Source organism: Corylus avellana, chromosome ca2, assembly GCF_901000735.1.
Source record: "Corylus avellana chromosome ca2, CavTom2PMs-1.0".
Classification (NCBI taxonomy): Eukaryota; Viridiplantae; Streptophyta; class Magnoliopsida; order Fagales; family Betulaceae; genus Corylus; species Corylus avellana.
The window spans coordinates 13,522,516-13,542,208 of NC_081542.1; the positions used below are offsets into that span (position 1 = coordinate 13,522,516).

A 19,693-nucleotide genomic window follows, 5' to 3' on the forward strand; every position below is an offset into this window, starting at 1 on the left:
AATAATGCTACTTTCACATTTACACCCATGCTTAGAGGTTTATTTATTATTTATTATTTATTTTTTAACATATTCACAAGGGGAGGGAAAAGAGAAAAAGGAGATTCGAATTAGTGACCTTCGCTTTATGAGACATGATTTCCAACTGATTGAACTACTCCTTGGAGACGTAAGAAGCTTGTTTTAAGTATAAGCCAAGACAAATTTTTTTAAATGATTAGCAAGAGATTAATCATTTGTGATTGTTAATATTGTAAGAGGGTCCCTATCATGATAGAAGCCGTGGGGGTGGGGGAGAAGCATGATGACGAGGGAACATGAACAATGAGGACCCTACTTAGATTATGGTCAAATATTTCAGAGAAAGCAATAGAAAGAAATTATGACATAATCAATGAGGATTTTCTATGGGGAAATAAAGGGATGGAGTTGTTACAGAGTAGAGGCTATAAGAATAATGAGGGAACATAAAAGACCAAGGGCCCCCACTTTTTGAAGAGAAGCTTCAACCTTATATATAACAATCACTCAGTGCCCTACTTTTTGTTGATTATTACTTCATTAACTTAACCCATATTGCCTTTCTGCACAAGCTAACTGTGTCTGTCATTTTTAGTACTTAATTTCCAACCAATCATGTCTTCTTTTCTTTTAGATGACAGTGTTAGCAAATGTGTTATGAGTTGGGACGACGGGCCCACACGGTCCACAAAACTTACAAATCAACGCTTGAAATTGGTTCGTTGGCCCGGTCTTGTTGTGCTCACATAGCAGGAGATCCACTCTTTTACTAGTAAAGTCCACTACATACTATACACTCTTGATTTATGAGATGATGGACGCTTAAGCTTAGGCCATTACGGACGGCACTCATACGCAAAGGCGGAAACGTGACAGTAAAGCCAATTACATCAAAATCAATATAAAAAGTAAGTCCAAACAAGGTATCTAGAATTTTTTAAACCCTAAACTTAAGACTCGTACCCGGACCAAAGCATTCATATTTTTAATCTCAAACACTATTGACTTAAGTATCAAAATTATTTTCTATCGACACTTCTGAACAACCTCGATTGCTAACTTTCTTTTAAAAAAACTGTTGTGACAATTAACAACAAACATGAAAGAGACAAAGGAAAAGGAAAGGCTTTGCTAAACAAAGCCCGACCCAAAGGGCAAAAAGCATGAAATATAAAAAATAAATAAAAAATAAAAAAAAGTAAAAGAAATTAGGTGTTGACCATTGGTTCCAAAAGAGGTCATCATTGGCCTCATGGGGAATGTGTTTTTACACCCATGTGGCACGTGCTAAGTTGTACACCCCAACGACTCAACATACCCAAATGAGTTTTAAAAAAACAAACACAAAAGGCTTCTAGATTGACCTTTTGTGCTAACTGCTTCCTAGTAATTTTGCTCTCTTCTCTATGTCCCGATGCCCAAACTTCACCAATCACTATCTAACCCCACCTAATCTCACATCCATGCCTTGTTATTAAAAAAAAAAATGACATAAATTTCTCACCCCAATTGAGTCCATTATTGATAACAAACACATAATTTTATAATAACAAGTGCTTCTTACGACCCGATTGAAAGAATTCTTACGACCCAGTTCGTAGATCCATCCAAAAATATCATCATCATTCATGGATCTCTTCGGGGATTGAGTTAATTTTGAGCAAATATCATCAATCTTCTATAAATGGTGATGAAGGAAGGTTAGTTTTACACTCAGCTAGCTGGCCCCCAATGATGATAATGCATTCACAGAAGCCCGTGCATACAAAAAAGCCGAAAAAGCACAAAGTTTTTCCCCACTACCTTCTTTCTTGTTGCAAAAGCAAATGAAATACAACAACTACAAAACAAAGTATTTTGATCCATTGATCGACACACAATGATTTCAGCTACTGTCGGAGCCCATGTATGAGAATATGAGATAACACTCATTGTCCGTTTTGGGTCTGGTCCACACTATTTTAATATTGAGTTTACCTCCAAACGCTTCATATCATTTAAGAATAGCATATTCCATATAAACATATCATATTTTCCACACCCAGATATCATATGTAATGACCCAGAAAAAAGTGTTAGCCGCATCTGCGCTACCATCTCAAAAAGATTAGTCAATTTGGAGTTTCCTTATAATTCATTATAAAGCTCTGTTCTATCTAGTAACTAGACAATGTGAGACTTAGCACTCATGACTATTTTTATAAACTACCTACCTTATGTGGACTACTTCTCATCTTCCCAATATGAGACTAGGGCGTTACAAAGTTAGAGATAACAACTATTCAATATGAAAAAAATTTTAAAATTTTTTTTTTCTCAATATTAATCCATCTAATATGTCTTCTAGCATAGTCGATTATAAATAAAATGTTTCTATACAAGCAATTATTACGAGTATTGTTGATAATATTCCATAAGCAATGTAAGCATTTAAAAATAATATTTTCTTTTATATACTTTGGTATTTTAATTGGAGTATTAGTTTATATTTACATAACTTCTTCAATCATAGTTAAAAAAATAAAAATAAAAAAAAAATAAAAAAAAAATCTTCAATTATGTTTTTGTCTATTTGATAATTTTTGAATGTATATGTCATAGACAAATGTCTTCTTCTTTTTTTTTTCTTTTTTTTTTGTCCTTATGAAAATTTAGATCATTACCTCTAATTAAACTTTTTTTTTTAAGTGAACTATCATTCTATTAAAAACACAACAATTAATCTTGCTCCGAAAGTATAATACTTTAAATAAAGATGTGACTCTTTTTTAAGCACACTTTGTTAAAAGAGACTTATGGATCGCTGCTTGTTGCTTCGCTCGCCTCCTTCCGAATGTGAACTATTTTCCATTACTGAAGACTATTCAGTCTATCAATAGATCTCTTAATTTTGTATCGATATTCTTCCACTAAGCCGGATCATAAATATTTGTAAAAATAAAATTTGATATTGCTCACTTCCTCTTTTTCTTTTTCTTCATTAGAAATACTTGTATTACATTACACACCTAAATATCATTAAAAATCTGATGATTAATATTTTTTCATTTTATTATTTCAATATTGTCTTCTATTAAAAAATGTGGTTGTCCAATTATTAATTCTTTAGTTGAATTTGATGCAATGTTTTATTTATTATTAACAACAAATTTATCACGAGCTCCCTTTTTTACATTGAATTAATTTTTCTCTTTTCTAATTAAGATGAAAAATAATAGAACTTAACTGACAAAAGATTAAACTAATAAAGCAAATCACAATAAATAATAAATCAAAAAAACATAAATCAAAAAAGAGGGGAAAAAAGGACTATATAATAATAATAATAATAATAATAATAATAAAGTCCCTTAAATAGCTTACACTTTTTTTGTTTGAGCAAAACATTTCTAGGTATCCACAAATCTCCTTATTCCGAATTTCAGGCACCATATAACAAAAATAATAAATGAATTAACCCGACAAAAATAGACCAATGTGTTTCTGAGCTTCCCATTCTGCCCCCAGAAGGCAGAAAGAAAAGTATCGAATTTCCAGCTCTACCCCTTCCACTCGTTACACTGCGCTGTAGGTCTTGTCTTCTGCTTCCCAGCCTTCAACGGACAGGGTGCCTCAACGGGCGGGACCATACAATTATACTGTAGACACAGCGAACTGCTCACTGGAATATCAGCCGTTGGATTGATCTGGATCCCCGTCAGATAATTGTGCTGCAAATACAGTATCTGTATGCTAGCAGCCAGTAACCGGTCCACGAAGCTTGCCGGTACCTGACCCGTGAACCGGTTGTTATTCAGGTATAGATTCTGTACGGTCGAGAGCATTGGAGAGATCTGTCCCGACAGCCGGTTGTAGCTGAGATCAACGGTCTGAATGCTCACCTGGTCAACTGGTTGGACCGGACCCGAAAAGACGTTGCGCTGTAATTGGAGGCTGGTGATTGGGAACGTGAATATCCGACCCGGGATGGTACCCGAGAATTGGTTCATGCTCAGGTCCAGGTAGTTCAGCCGGTTGAGCCTGGTCAAGAGCCGGTCCAGGGGTCCACTGAGCCGGTTCCAGGAGAGCGAGAGGTACTGGAGAGAGGGAGGCAGAGAGTCCTGTCCGAGTGAACCGGAGAGAGCATTGTGCTTGAGGTCGAGTCGGGTCAGGCTCTGGGAGTGAAACGGAGGTACCGAACCGGAGAGGCGGTTGTGGCAGAGGATGACATTGGATAACTCCGGTAGTGTACTGATGGACCGGGGGATTCCTCCCGCGAACAGGTTGTAGCTGAGGTCGAGGGTCCGGAGGCTCCGGAGACCGCCGAGATTCGACGGAATATTGCCGGAGATGAAGTTCCCGCTGATGGCGAGGAACCTGAGGCTCTTCAGCTGCGAAACCGACTGTGGCAGAGCGCCGTAGATTCGACCCGGAACGACCGTGAGCTCCGCTAGAGCAGAGAGCTTCCCGATCGCAGGGTCGATCCGACCCGTCAAACCCGGAGACCCGGCCCTCTGATCACCCAGATTGAGCGCAATAACCTTATCGGAGCCACAGTAAACCCCGGCGAAATTACATGGGTCAGACGTGAAGTCCCAGGAAGCGAAGAAGTTGGAGCCGGGCAAGTCGTCGAGAGCTTTCCTGATGGATTGCAGAGCCAGAAAATCAACCGGGTTCAGAATCGCCAACACCCACAGATGACCGCATTGCAACAGACACAAAGCAAGCACAAAGCAAAGCCCCAGAGCCCTTATCTTTGCCATAGAAGAAGCGGCTACTGAGTACTGAGTCACTGAATGCGAGTGGGAAATGGGTTTTTATAGGCGAGAGTGATGGTGGAATAGAAATGCTTTTCCGTGAGATGATCAGGCCGGTTTCTCGTGGGAAACGGCGTGAAAGCTTTTATTGTTGACGGAACTACAACTACAACAAGCATCAAAAAAAGGGAAGCTTTTTGTGCGTGAGAGAAAAGGAAATGGTTGGCTTGGAAAGCAAGCTAGCATTGAATCTTGAAGAATGAAGAAGTTTCTTCTGCTACTCTCAAAGGCTTTGCCTTTTCATTATTTTGGCTTCTCAGAGAAGACGCAATGACTGCTACTGATATTTTGTTTCCGTGTGTGATTTACTGAGACAAACATTATTTTATTCGCTCGTTTATTAATTTCTTTTATTTCTAATCTGGAGTATTTGTTTCTTTATTGGGAAGAGAGTCGGGCGTAAACGGTTGTCCGAGCCTACGTGGACAGGGGCCGAGCGTGAGGTTCGGGTGACAGGTCGGATGGGGATCACGTGACTACGAGGTTGAGCCATCTGTAACGGGTGAGGGTGACACTTCTGCGGCAAGCAATAATACCTCACCGGCTTCCTGGGGTTGACACGTGAGCAGTCAACGTGGAGGAAGCTGTGTTCGTGGATGCTACTACTGGTTGTCGTTTCGTGGGGGTGAGCTTCTAGGCTTTTGGCTCAAACCTCACAAGGTATCTGCAATTTTTGTTAGTACGACAACAAAGTAGACGGTGCCCATGTAGTTTTCTGTTGAATTTAACTCTCTTAAACAATGTTGGGTCTTTAATTTGGTTTATATAATTGAAATGTTTTTTTTTTAGGTTAATCCACAGCTAGAGGTTGGTTTTTCAATGTTAACGGCAAGATTATCAGCAACTAATGGCCATTTTTACCTCTAAAGAGCCTAAACAAAACCCAAAAAAATAAAATAAAAAAGGAAATTGAACCCACAAACGTAAAACTCGCACTTAAAAACCAATTTACAATGAGAAAACGTCTAAAAATATATATATACATATGATTAAAATTTGACAAGGCAGCCAAAATTTGCATATTATCATGCACATTGGAGATTTGGGTTGTGGCCAAATCTAATCCGCAACCATTATTGTCTATATATTTTCTAAGAATGGATGGAATAAGGTAAGAACAAATATTTCCCACCACAAATCGGCCTTCACCCAATCTATTTATGTCTTCCTCTTATGAAAGATGTGGTTTACCAATATCAGTGCATTTTATTTAAAGAAGCTTCCTCCTTTAACACATTTAAGTCTCTTGGAAAGGGAATACGGCTAGATTGGTCCACAGCTTGCCCACCCTATAATGCTGAAGCATCAATAATGGGAGTAGAAAGAAAGACTTGGTAAAAGATCAGCAATTTGGGATTTTTTATTTATTTATTTATTTTAAGTACATTCCATTGCAAAAAAGAGGAGAACAACTAAACAAAATATCAAAACGGGTGGGCTCTCAACAATAAATTCGAAACAAAATAAACAGTGCCGAAATTGTAAATAGAAAATAGGCAATGAGTCCAATAATGATCCCAATGAACCATAAAGGACTCGGACCTCTATATCTTGAGCAAAAGCTAAGAAATGGGCCGCATAAAGCGACTAAATTACCAAAACAAAGGATATTAGATGCATATCCTTCACGAGACCCTTCAATCCTGAACAAACCCCAAGAAGGAATATGAATAGATGCACGAGTCAGCACCACCCTTGCAATACCCTTCAACCCTACTGGTACTATTGCTAGGTAACACCAATAACCACTATGAGGAGAGAATGTTTTAAGTTATTTGTTAATATTTTTTACTCTAAAATAGAAAACAAAAGATAAAAATAAAAAATAAAACAAAAAATATTTGTTAGCATTATGTGGGAATATGGCACAGCCCTTTCGTGGACCCAATGAAAGGAAATAGGCAGTGGAATACAATAAAGTTATACTCTACTGCTTGCCTAGTCCATATCAAATTAACAACCTGATAAAAAGTTAATTTATACTGTACATCCTCCTGATAATCTCTGCTCTTCTTCACCCTTTTTCTTGCTCTCAAATTTCTGAAGTTTGAAAGAGTCAAAAGATACCGCTGAAAACCCTACAGTAATCTTTTCTTCTAGTACACGTTAGGTCTCAAAATGTCAACAAATATGGTAAGAAAGTAGAACTTGAAACATAAGATTGTGGGATGAAAGAAAAATGCAAAGGAAAAAGGAAAAAGGAAAAAGAAAAGAGAGTTTGTGGGATCAAATTCAATGGTTTCTAACCTCCAAATGAGCCTCATCAAAGATGTGGTTGATCAAGTGTACAACATTTCTAGACAAGATAGGCTAGACGGTGACCCATTAATTATTATGAGTTATTAGCTACACATGGAAGTATGGAACTATTTCCTAGCTATATTAAGTATCAATCATCAATATAAAGCAATTTTATAAGGCCCATTTCAACTCTTCATTTTGTTATTCTTATATCTCTTTAAAGACAATTTTTTACATGGCCCACAAACTCTACACGAACCCAACACAAAATTAACAGATTAAGGTTGAAGAGTATAACCCATTTAATTAAATTGATCTTATACTCATACTTCAACACAATCCACCTAAAGATGACCGATTCCTTTCCGCTTGAAATCAATCGGAGAAGATCCAAATACCTACGGTAAGACCATATATAGAAAGTTGTTATAAATGCATAAAAGAATATGTTTCCAACAAAGCATAAAGAATCATTAACTCATGCCACCCAGATTTACTTGGCAAGCATGGAGATGGAGGCAGGTAATTGAGGTGGGGTTGGGCAACCCAATCCTACCCAACCCTAATGGGCCTCATCTAATATGGCCCACCACGTTGAGTTTTGCATGGGGATGCGTGAAGATTGCACCAAACACAACCACCACAAGTACGTCTCATCATATGGAGTTTTCTGGTAAATGGCCTTCCCCCCTTCCTTGATGGGCGTAGGGTTTTTTTGGATTTTACACTCTCTTCTTCTTATGCAACCAGCATCCTCATTTATGTAACTTCGTTGTGCTGTCCTTTTCTTCCAGCCAGGCTACATTCTTTTTATTGTTTGTGAATGTCTTTAAAGGGGTGTTTTTTGTTTTATCTTTTGGTACGGTTCTTCTTGGTGTTTTTCTGATTCTGGTAAATATTGTTTTTTATGATCAAGTGAACACCAGAATAAATCGTAGCATTCATCTATTTTCTTTTTTAAAAACAAAATGTTGATGTGACATTAAAACGAAAATTGTTTATGTATTTCGAGAAGTGTTTTTGTGTTGTTCGTTAATACATTTGTTTGAGTTGATAGAATCACCTTCAATGTCTCATAAAATTTAAATATGAAATTCTCTTAATCTTATAATTAGTTGTCATTAATCCTCACTACTATTTTTTTTTTCTTTCAATTTTTATGATATTTAATCTTCATTGTTTTATGTTTATCATGCCATCAGAAAAGAATAGCTTTTTTGATCATATGATAATGTGATAAGCATATGAATTTTAAAGTTAAGATTAACTAAAATTGGAGAAACTTTAATGACAATGAACATTACCACTAACTCATAGTTTAAGTGACTAATACTCAAATTTCAATAGGCTCGTTTATATATATATATATATATATATCATTATACGTGTATGAAACCAATTTTACACCAATGGCATCAAAGAAGTGATAAAGTCAATAAATGTAAATGAAGGAAACTATGCCCCATTCATCCGCTCAATCATCAAGCATAACAAAAAAACACAGAAAAACAGATCAGCACAGAAAAAACAGATATTTACTTTGATTGCACTTTCCACAGCACTTGTCACCTCAAATTCCACAAAGCCAAAATAAATAAATAAAAGTAGGCTATTTATTCATCTTTTAAGTACACCAGAAAGAACCGAACTACACCACCAATTACCAAACGTTATAGCAACAAAACCCAGAAGAAGAAAAAAAAACATAACCAAATACAAGCAAATCAACAATATAAACAGACAATTAACACTTCGTTGTTCCGGAGGAGGGAGACTTCGAAGGTAGAAAGCCGAGCGAAAATGTAGGCAGCGAAGCTGGTGGTTGCAGCCATGATGGAAATGGAAGTTGGCTAATCTCAACCAATGACCCTCAATCAGTAAATCAAATCCAATCAAAACATATTTAAGTGAAGATTCTTACAATCAATGAACTTAAGAGACTAAAAATTAAAGAAGAGAGACCTTTTTCTCACATTTTTTTCAAAATCAAATAATACGAGAGGGAAAGAGAACCTGGAGGATCAAAAGAAGTGACTGACCCTTGAACCCAAAACCTCAAGATTAACCTACACTGTCACCCTTGTCTTTTAAGCAAAAAGCTCCCATCCCATCATTCTTCTTCCCCCACTTTCCCTCAATTCTAAGGGAATCATCAATGAACTTCCAGCATAAGTAGCTTGTTAGAGTATCTGAGCTCCACCCGTATCAAATGGAGTATCAGATAGGTTCATTCCAGACGCCAGTTTGAAAGAGAAGCTCTGCATTGCTAAAAACTTCATGTGGATATTTACGTCAGTAGAATATGGCAACTATCGAGCCATTTTGCCCCTTTACATTGATGCAATCTTCATATGTATAAAACCGTGTGCAAAGCATCGATGCAATCAACAGTCAAACAAACCACTCTCTCTTTCCATGGCTGTTGCAGTGCTTCTCCTGTCATTCCTCTTCATAGCAATGTCATCTGAGGGTAAGTATTTTGAACTTACACATTTCCTCGAATTCCACATGTTAATTCCATCTGAGTTTAGTAAATTTTGCTCCTACTAATCGCAGTTTTTCCATCTCAGACTTGCTCCGAAATTTGCATGGTTGTGGTTTGATGTAGGCTGTAATGGTTGTTGATTACACTGAAGAATCACTCTGTTTACTCAAAAGAAAAATGGAAACAAAAACAGAACGAAAAATTATAAAAGGAAAACACAACCAGCTAACTATCAATGCTGTAAGAAAAATATCAAAAACAGAGATGAGTCATTAAAATCAGGAAGAAAAAAAAAACGCTGGAATTATTGCCTATTTTAGGGAATAGGGAACCAGGAATCTTATTTTCTTTCCCTTTAAAAAGACGATTTAAATCTGAGGAAATAAGGCTCGTCATAACCTCATCTGCGTAGTCAACATAATGAACATTGACAAGCAAATCTACTTCCAATCTTTAACCAAAAAACATCAGAGTAATGCCTAGCTGAATCTTAGTTTCTAGATCTATTTTTTTTATAAGTAATCTTAGGTTCTATATCTATTCTTTTTATAAGTAATCTTAGGTTCTCTATCTATTCACTTCTTCTTTTCCTTTTTGTTTTTATTTTTCTTTTCTTTTCTTTGTTGTGGACAAAATTTACTGAATTGATGTCCTTATTTCTGCCAATGTTATTTTTCAGCTGCTTCTTAAAATGTTTGCAATAACCCATCTACCAAATTAATTAACTAAAGCAAATTCTTAAAGCATGACAGTCAGAACAAGCACTGGTACCTAAAGAGCTGCTAGCTTATAGAGTCATTTGACCTTAAATCTTGGCAAAAATGGAGTCCACAATTACTTGTGCCAGTGGCACCAAGATTTGTCAGGAGCTGAGATTGACAGTCTGAAGTATGAAAAAACTATCAAACTAAACTCAATCACCATATGTTTATATAAACAGGAAAAAAGAAGAAGAGGTAATTAAATAAATGCATAATCTACACTCTTTGCCTACTTGGTTCCTGAAGGCAGACCAACAACTGAGACCATCTCCACAGAACATTGGTTCAGCCTATAATCAGTCTATGATGTTCAAGGTGTAAAACCCATCTATCTGGTGAACTTCAATGATAGAAAAAGAAGCGATCATGTGTTCTATGGGCCGGTGATCGAATTGATCGATAATGTCATTCTTCACTCTTTCTCAGCGTTAAGGCCAAAACTACAAATCCGGGTCTTATTTTTGCATTTCATTGTCAAAAACATGCAAATAATTGGGTAGATATACGCAATTTATTAATAAAAGAATTACATGCTTATGATAATTTAACAACCATTAAGCCAGACTGAAATTTACCTGATGAGGTTGTTATCCAGTTTGAAAGCAATACACAAGTTCCACATGAGAGAGGTCGCCTGCATGGCATAATGTGCACATCCATTAATCCACAAACACTCTTAAAATAATGCAAATAGGGTAATTTAACATTGGACAATGAAAATCTGAAACCATATGATAATCTCAAAGGCAGCTAAGAAGAAGATTCCCACACCCACAAAAACCATTTTTTATGTTCTTCTTTCAAAAAAAAAAGAAAAGGTAAATGCAGGCAATGCCTCTCTTGCTGATTAAAGAAAAAGCCATATCATGTTCATAAATGGCTCGACAAATAACCCCTCTTGAGTCTTGGCACATCCAAAAATCTCCAGCAGTTCAAAAACAAAACGTTCCGAGCTTCAAATATCAACTCAGAACTCGAAATTGCACCAAATATCAATCTGTTCTAAAACCAAAATACACGAATAACTATCACCACTGTGAACCGAGAGAAAAAGGGAGGCATCTTTGGCAAAATAAATAAATAAAAAATTAAACCCAATTGCAGAATATATATAAACTCAATTCAATTTGGGAAGACGAACGAAAAAGGAGGCATCTTTAGAAAAATAAAAAAAAATAAATCCAATTGCAGAATATGGAAACTCAATTCAACCGGAATCCAAAAGAAGATGAGCAAAATATCAGCCTTACTGTTTGAGCAAGACCCAGAGACAGAAGAAGCCATAGAATCACAGCTATGCTTTGCAAGATCGACGAGGGAAAAAGGACAAAAAAAATTTGGACCATTTCTCGATTTATGCGTGTCATCCTTGCGCAGGGGCCATGCTAATCTTCTCTGTATCGTTCCAATTTTATCGGATGTCCCCGAAGGGACAAGCTATACTGCTCTTCTTTTCTATAAGAACACGTCTACATTCTTGTAATTAAACAATGTGGGACTAGTTGGCTCCCAACTGAACTAAACGCGTACTTAGCTTGCGTCTTGACTAATGGGACAGACCACGCCAAACTATCGTGGTTGTAGGCAAATCTGAATCGCTGGTTTGCGCCTTTGAAGCACATCAATCAAATTGTAGCGGTAGATTCCACGTGTGTCAGTGTCGCGGCTATTAATTAATAATTAATCGGGAAAAAAAAAAAGCTTCTTCTATCTTTTCTTTTTTTTGGCTTTATGTATTTATTTTGAGTATTAAAAGACCCTTTACGTGAACGTCAAATAAGTTTTACTACTAAAACCTCATTAAAAAAAATGAAATAAAACCCACAAAGCCAATGGCAATGGGATGTGAGCTAGGCAAAATTATTAGTTGGTTGCAATCGTCCGTATAATTGTTCAATAAAAACTCTGTTTGGTTTTAGAAATTTGTATACGGCTCGACATGTAATATAGTAACAGCGTCAAAAGATTTTTGACTTTGATTGGAAACACTCTGATGCTTAAGTTAGCATATTTAAATAGAGTAATGAGCTTGAATTTTTGAGAGACCCAGAGTCCCCTATACCTGATATGTTAGTATTTAAGATATTTGGATACTAATACACTAAACCGAGAAGAGAAATATTATAATCTAATAAAATTTTCACATTTTGCTCATAAAAGTTCATGTGGCAAAATGTTACATCACATTTTTTGTAGATAAAAAAATACAACAAAAAGAAGATGATGTGGCATCTTGTCACATGAACTTTTATAGGCAAAATATAAAGTTTTTATTCGATTCTAGTATATCTCAAGGGAGAAACAAAGTCAGCCTCGTTTTCCCATGTAGGATCTGATGGGGAATAACCGACCCAGTGGACAAGAGGTTTGAGGATGAATCTGAGGACTGAGATCTTCGGGTAAAGCTGAAGAAATTAATAGCAGTGTCTTGACCAACATGAGGCTTGAGGACTGAAACGTGGAAGATTGGATGCAGCTTAATTGGATTCCTTATGGAGATTGAGCTAGGAAATATTTGGCAGCAAGCTTGGAAAGTTGTCTGTAAGGCTGCAGTTTCAAATATACCTAGTCACCAACATTGAACTGCCTTTCTTAATTTATGATGCTTATTGTCGACTGCTACTTATAAGATGGTGAATTTTCCATTGGAGTTGAGTAAGCCATCAATGAAGTCCATAGAAACATCGGCCCAAACCTTAGTCGAAATAGAAAGGGGTTGCAAGAGGCCGGTTGGTTGGGTGGTTTCAGTCTTGTGCCGTTGGCATACTTCCCAGTGACGAATGAATGCCTTGACAGATTCCTTCATTTCAAGCCAATAGAAGATAGGCTTCAAACGCTTCGGAGTTTTGAAAAATCCTTCATGATTGCCGTCATGTATCTCAGCAATGATGGGTCTAATTAAGGAAGACCCTGAAGCTAAATAGATATGGCTCTTAAAAAAAATATCAGCCCATCTTTGTATTGTCATGCCCCCACGGCCTCATCTAATTCAATGCGGCGAACCAAGGCTTGTGTTTCAACCTGAATGGGCTCTACCCAATGGGGCACCGGATGAGAAAGAGCCGAAAGACGCCCTGGTGTTTCAACTCTGGACAAGGCATCTGCAATAGAATTTTCTTTGCCTCGCTTATACTCAATCTCATAATCATAACCCATCAATTTTACCAACCATCTCTGCTGGGCTGTGGTGGAAATTGTTTGACTCATGAGGAACTCGAGGCTTCTTTGATCAATCCGAATGATAAACTTTGAGCGCAACAGGTAAGGTCTCCATCTCTGAACGACTGAAACTAAGGCCATCATCTCCTTTTCGTAAGTAGAAAGTCCAACTTTGTGCCCTTTTATAGCCTTACTGAAGTAGGCAATTGGCCTATTGTTTTGTAACAAGACTGCCCCAATTCCTAAGTCCGAAGCATCACATTCTACAACAAAGGTCTTGGAGAAATCGGGTAAAGCTAGTAATGGCATCATATCCACGGATAAACTTGCAATAGTATCCTGTGAGACCCAAGGAAGCCCTTAAGGCCTTTAGAGACATGGGTTGCTGCCAATCCATGATGGATGCGATTTTTCCTGGGTCCATGATGACCCCATGCTGGGAAATTATGTGGCCTAAGTAGTAGAATTTGGATTTGCCAAAGTGGCACTTATCCCTTCTCATAAATAATTGGTGGGCCTTCAAGATACTAAGCGCATGGGTGACATGTCTCCAATGATCCGCCCAAGTCTTGCTATAAATTAAAATATCATAAAAATAAAAAAATAAAATAAAAACGTGGGGGCTTGGCCCAAAGCGGATAACATCATATCATTTAGAGTGGGGTGTTACATATGGTACCAGAGCTAGCTAACATGTCGAGGGATTCGAGGAGACGACCTATGAGCTAAGTTAAAATATTGATAGGTGAGTGAAGCCGCCAAAAGAGAAAGGGCTGCCATGGGGTCAGTGTCGATAGAGTGGGCCATTGTGACCGTCGGCCACGGAAGCGTAGTGGTATGTTACGATCTTAGTGTCCCACATGGGTTAAATCTAATTTTGACCATGTGTATACAAGCTCTTAGGCACCCTTCTCTTGCAAGTCAGTTTTCAAGGGTGAGTTCTACTCAAAGTTTGTAACATTTTACTCACCTATTAGTATTTTAATTTAGTCCATAAGTTGTCCCCTCCGTAACTCGAATCCCTCGATATGGTGGCTAGCTCTGATACTAAATGTTATAAACCTTGAGTAGAGCTCACCTTTAAAAATTGTCTTGCAAAGGAAAGGTGCCCTAGAACTTATATACACATAGTCAAAATTAGACGTAATTCATGTGGTACACTAAGATCGTAACATATTCGTTTTTACGTTCAATGTAGCTGAAGAGATCGTACCTCACATTCTCATAAATTTACGTACTTAGGAGTCATGATTGGATGGTTCTGAACCATGTCTCCCTAAATTTACGACCAAGAAGAATTCTTCCACTCGGTCTTCAATCCTGCCTATGCGGTTTGGCAGAAAAAGGACCAACATCTCCTCAGTTTGATAATTTTTTTTTTTTCCTGAAATAATTTAGGAAATAATGCCTCTAAATCAGCAAAATGATGGACTATGTCATCTTTCTTCTAGGTCTGTTTAGGTGCATTTCTTTTAAATTCTTTAATTCTGGCCCCAATGATTAACATTACAAATGAATTGAATATCAAAATCATGAGTATATTTGTACATTATCATTTCTGCCTCCTTACTCTTAGTAGTCATTTTGATACAAACATGGGAGGATCTATGTAAGTGATCTGTGGATCAAATAACACTGAGACCTCACAGGTAGCATGAAACCAAAAATTAGAGCTTATAAAATTTTGAATGTTATTATTAAGTTTCTAGTTTGGCAGTTCGCGTGCCATTTATCAAATCAGCCGCTAAACAATTAAAAAAAAAACTTAGCATACTACAATTTTTACAACAAAATCATTTACAAATTGATGTAATAATTCATAATTGATGAAATAATTAAGAGAAATTAATAAGCCAAATTTTTTATTAATTGTTTTACCTATTATGGACTGTCACATTAGTTTGTAAATAAATTTGTTGTAAAAGTTGTAATATCCCTAATATCAGTGCATCACTCAAATTTTGTTCCTTATATTTTTCACCTGTGTCATGCCACATGACACTAATGTAATATCCCAAAAAATTTCCCAATATTCCATAGGATCCTCTGTTCACATTCAATAAAACTACATAAAGATTGATTTAAAGTAGGTGGACTTTAATTCCAATGGTCCACTCTCTATCTCTTACTTCGAAGTGCTTATTCTCTGATGTGGCAATAAAAATTATTATTAATGTAAAAATACATATTAACCCGTCCAAAATTTAATTGTAATTTTTACTATCACATCAAGGCGTAAGCACTTCGAAGTATATATAGCATTTCTCTATCCCGGAATCTGAGATAAGTGACACACCCACCTAGCAAGGAACCATGGAAGACATTACTATAGATGAGATGTATGCCCAGATAAACATCCAACATATTTGGGACCATCAAACCTCAATAGCAAGCATAATAACTGAGCAAGCTGCAATTGTTACGACCACTTCAGGACCACAGCAAGGAATTAAGCAGTGAAAACAAAATTAATTTAGTAAGTCTACGAGGATTAATTCATATATTTTCACATCCAAAGTTCAAGACAAACTATATGTTCTGTAGAAAATGGTAGAATTGTTTATTCACATTAGCATTTTTCTCTTGTATGTATAAGCTTTAGACATAAATCTAGAGGAATCCTTCAGTAGTAAGTCTAAGAGGATTAATTTCAATACTGTAAAGCTCATTAAAAATATAATCTCTAACATCAAATCGATCCTTCACTTCTCGTTTCTGCCTGTAGGGATGACACCAAGATTACCCACCAGCAGCTCGGATCTGTTGTTCCACCTACAGTGACCAAACAGAGGGAAATAATAAGATATGATAATAAAACATAATTTACCACAGAAACTGATAAGCTAATGTTTTTGAACATCCACCAGGCTGCTGTTCAAGGATGTTTTTGAACATCCACCAGGAGGGAGCATTGAAAGAGATCTCCCTTCAATGATTCTTTATCATGGGGAGACAAAAAAATTATATGCTCGAACAAAAATGGGGTTTTAAACAGCCAAAAAATGAAATTTCAACGGGGCAGCTGATAGTTTCAATGATGTTTTGAGCATACAAAAGGTTATTTTTCCCAGGAAGCAAGCATCTATTATACAAATGTATTTCCTGGTCCCCTGGATGATCAAAAACATTCCAACAAAAAGGGTCTTCCTTCAATAGAAATTTATACTCACCCTGAATAAATATTCAAGCTGGTTTTTCAGTAACACGTACTCATATTGCAGCTTTTGCATACATCTAAAACACCTGCACCCAAACAATCTTGAGTCATTCAGATTCTGGTGCAACCATTATGGTCACATCCTCCCTTCATAATGTTTAGGATTTCATGTAGTATGATGTCTGTGCATGTCATGACAAGCAAGATCCACACATGTAACATTAAGATTGTTAAGAAAACTCTGAACTTTTAGGTCCATTTGGTTTAGCGGTTTCAAAACGTGTCGTTTGAAAAAATAGCGATTTTAAAAACATAATTAAGTGTTTGGTAAAATCATTATTCGGCATTTAAAATTTTGCGTTTTTAAAAACGTATCACCTTGTATGTGGTTTCAAACCACTATTTTTTTCAAACACGCCCCCAAACGGAACACTTTTCACAATTTTATTTAAAAATGCACTCTTGGCCGGCCAGACGGACTCTTAAATGAACTATGAATCCCATAGGTGTCTTGGCCTAGCAATGAGTTAAAATAATCATGGAGCAAATGGTGTCTTCAAATTCTATTGACTGAAAAAACAAAGAAAAGGACATGATGTGAAGTTTTTCAAGGTTTTATTTTAATTTATGAAAAACTTTCAAAGAAGACATAAATAATATTCAAAATATTCAACAGATAGTAACATCTATAAGGTCTAACGAAAATGACCAACTCATGGTTTTGAGTGAAAAGGCATTGCCACTGTCAGCTAAAACTGAATGCACCTCACAAGTCTAGTCCAAATATTGGATGAACCAAAATAAGAGAATCTCCCTATTGGAAGATTTCTGACAATTAGAGCCAGAAGCCCCAAAGAAAGAAAGAAATAACTATAATATTGAAAATTGGATCATTTTAGTAGTTTTTAAAACAAATCATGGCCACAAGTGAGTTAGACAATTTTCAAAGATTCATGAATTTCATTAGAAAATTTTGCTGGTCTCATCAAGGACTTACAAATTTTGGACATAATTGAGTTCAATCAACCAATGAATAGACTAGTCCATGGGGTTTCGCGTAGACAAATTATCAAATATAAATTGGATAAACTCAGAAAACTTTATGTTGCGTGGGGAATGGGGAGAAAACAGAACTGCAAGATGAGAATGGAGATAACTCACTCTTCAACGTTCTGGGCTTCACAATAATTTCTGAACTCAATGCACACATTTTTAACTCTCATTGCACCTATGCTGTTAAACGGGAATATAGAAAGCAAAAGTTTAATCAAAGACATCAAAAAATTAAATTAATAAAGTAGACAAAACCATAATTTCTTTAGGATGCAATCTTAATTTCTAAACATAAACAGATCCAGGTTCAGATTCTTCCTGGCACAAACAACCATATCAGGCATTTTAATACACAGACAAGAAACAAAAAGAGAGTAAAGCAGAAAATCGGCAAATACCTGGCACTACTGCCCTTGAACTGATGAACATGGGCATCTACCTGTTTGAAATCCACAATTTTTTGTTCTCTACACAAGCGGAAAAGAATTCAATGATAATTTTCTCCTATAAGTGAAGTACTTTCCTTCTCCCAAAACATACAAAATAAATAACAACGTTTCTCCAAAATCAACCACATAAATAAGAAACACTCACAGAGCTTTGGCCATGTTGTTGAGGAGCTTCTCAGAATCCTCAAAGAAAATCGACACAACCTCAACCACAAAATCTGGGCTGTTCTCATCTTGCAGTTTCTGAAGTTGTTCAAACTGGTCGTCCAAAAATCCCTTTTCACCACCAACAAAAACCCCTTATTTAGAATTCCTCTAACGCCCAAAAACATTGAATGAAAGAAGAAGAGAGATCAGTTTAAATTCCGTCTGCTTCAATGAAAAAAAAGGGCTAATTTTCCGGGAAAACTTCAAAGCCTCCATGTGTTTTTGATCAAGTTTAAGTCTTTCAATATGGAAAATTCATAGCACGTCTTCAATTATCTTCTGGGCAGTATCTAGTATTCACTCTATTCCTCCGGGCAAAACTAATCCAATAAAAAAAATGCCAAAATCCCAGAAAATAATAATAATAATAATAATAATAATAATAATAATAATAATCCTAAGAAACAAACAGAGGCTTCACAGAACAAACCCACCTAGAGATCCACTTCACCCAATCATATTTCGAACAATCTCTAAAAAAAGACTGACCTCTTTACGCAGAAAAGCAGTGTGTTCAAGCAACTGCCTCCGCAACTGGCTCATAACGTCCATGGTCGCTTTCTGCTCCAACTGTGACTTTTATCAGTCGCCAAGAATGACTACAAAACGATGCGTGGCACTGAACCAGACCTCAATCTCACTGAGTCGGAGGGTTTTGGCTAAATAGTGTGGTAATCAGAGATAAGGACGGGTCTGTCTCTTCACTGTGCAAAACGCTCAAAGGGTTAAGGGCTTGTTTGGGAAAGAGTGCAAAAGACTTGCCAAGATTGGGATAGGACAAAAGTCATTCACGACTTTACTGGTTTTGGTCATGAACTTATGTCACCAAATAACATTAAAGTCTGCTTGCTTTCTTTTTTTTTTTTTTTGGTGGGCCATTTATTTTAAATGGCTCACAAAATAAACGGCCACCAAACAGCCATCCAAAAAGTCATTTTTTGTTTAATTTTTAATCTTTTTCATTTAAAATAAACTACACTAAAAAAAAAAAGATCTTGCATGAAATCTCAGTCTTCTTAAGAGAATCACATTCCACTATTTGGGACCCTTGGCTCTTTATGCCCCAACCCAGAGTGCATTTCCTTTGTACCAAATTTTTTTTTTTTTTTATTAAATATAAGAGTAATGTCAAATGTCATCTACGTGTCTTTTTTGTTTAACTAACGTAGCTTTTTAAAATTATTATTGAATTTTGATTCAATAGTAATTTATTATAAATACAATGATAATTTTAAGAGTTACATCAAGTTTAAAAGAACACAAAATAAAGGCATGGATATTTCTTTTAGCATTACTCTAAATATAAACTTAGTTTTCCTTCTATCTTTGTGGGAAGAATTAAATTTTACATGAAAATTGTCTTT

At 36.3% G+C, this 19,693-nt stretch overlaps 2 protein-coding genes and 1 non-coding gene across 3 annotated transcripts; all 3 read right to left on the minus strand.

The window, feature by feature from the left end:
* Positions 1–3,257: 3,257 nt before the first annotated feature.
* Positions 3,258–5,544, minus strand: LOC132170658 (LRR receptor-like serine/threonine-protein kinase GSO2). The gene has a single exon (XM_059581720.1). The coding sequence runs from the start codon at positions 4,761–4,763 to the stop codon at positions 3,561–3,563; it is 1,203 nt and encodes a 400-aa protein (XP_059437703.1). The 5' UTR covers positions 4,764–5,544; the 3' UTR covers positions 3,258–3,560.
* Positions 5,545–11,635: 6,091 nt separating this feature from the next.
* Positions 11,636–11,738, minus strand: LOC132173145 (U6 spliceosomal RNA). The gene has a single exon (XR_009439242.1). It is a non-coding gene; the product is annotated as a U6 spliceosomal RNA (small nuclear RNA).
* A 4,193-nt stretch (positions 11,739–15,931) lies between these two features.
* Positions 15,932–19,075, minus strand: LOC132172344 (histidine-containing phosphotransfer protein 1-like). The gene is made up of 6 exons (XM_059583827.1): positions 18,819–19,075; positions 18,268–18,398; positions 18,072–18,140; positions 17,782–17,853; positions 16,634–16,706; positions 15,932–16,235 (listed from the first exon to the last, which is right to left on the minus strand). The coding sequence occupies exons 1-6, from the start codon at positions 18,879–18,881 to the stop codon at positions 16,203–16,205; spliced, it is 441 nt and encodes a 146-aa protein (XP_059439810.1). The 5' UTR covers positions 18,882–19,075; the 3' UTR covers positions 15,932–16,202.
* Positions 19,076–19,693: the final 618 nt, after the last annotated feature.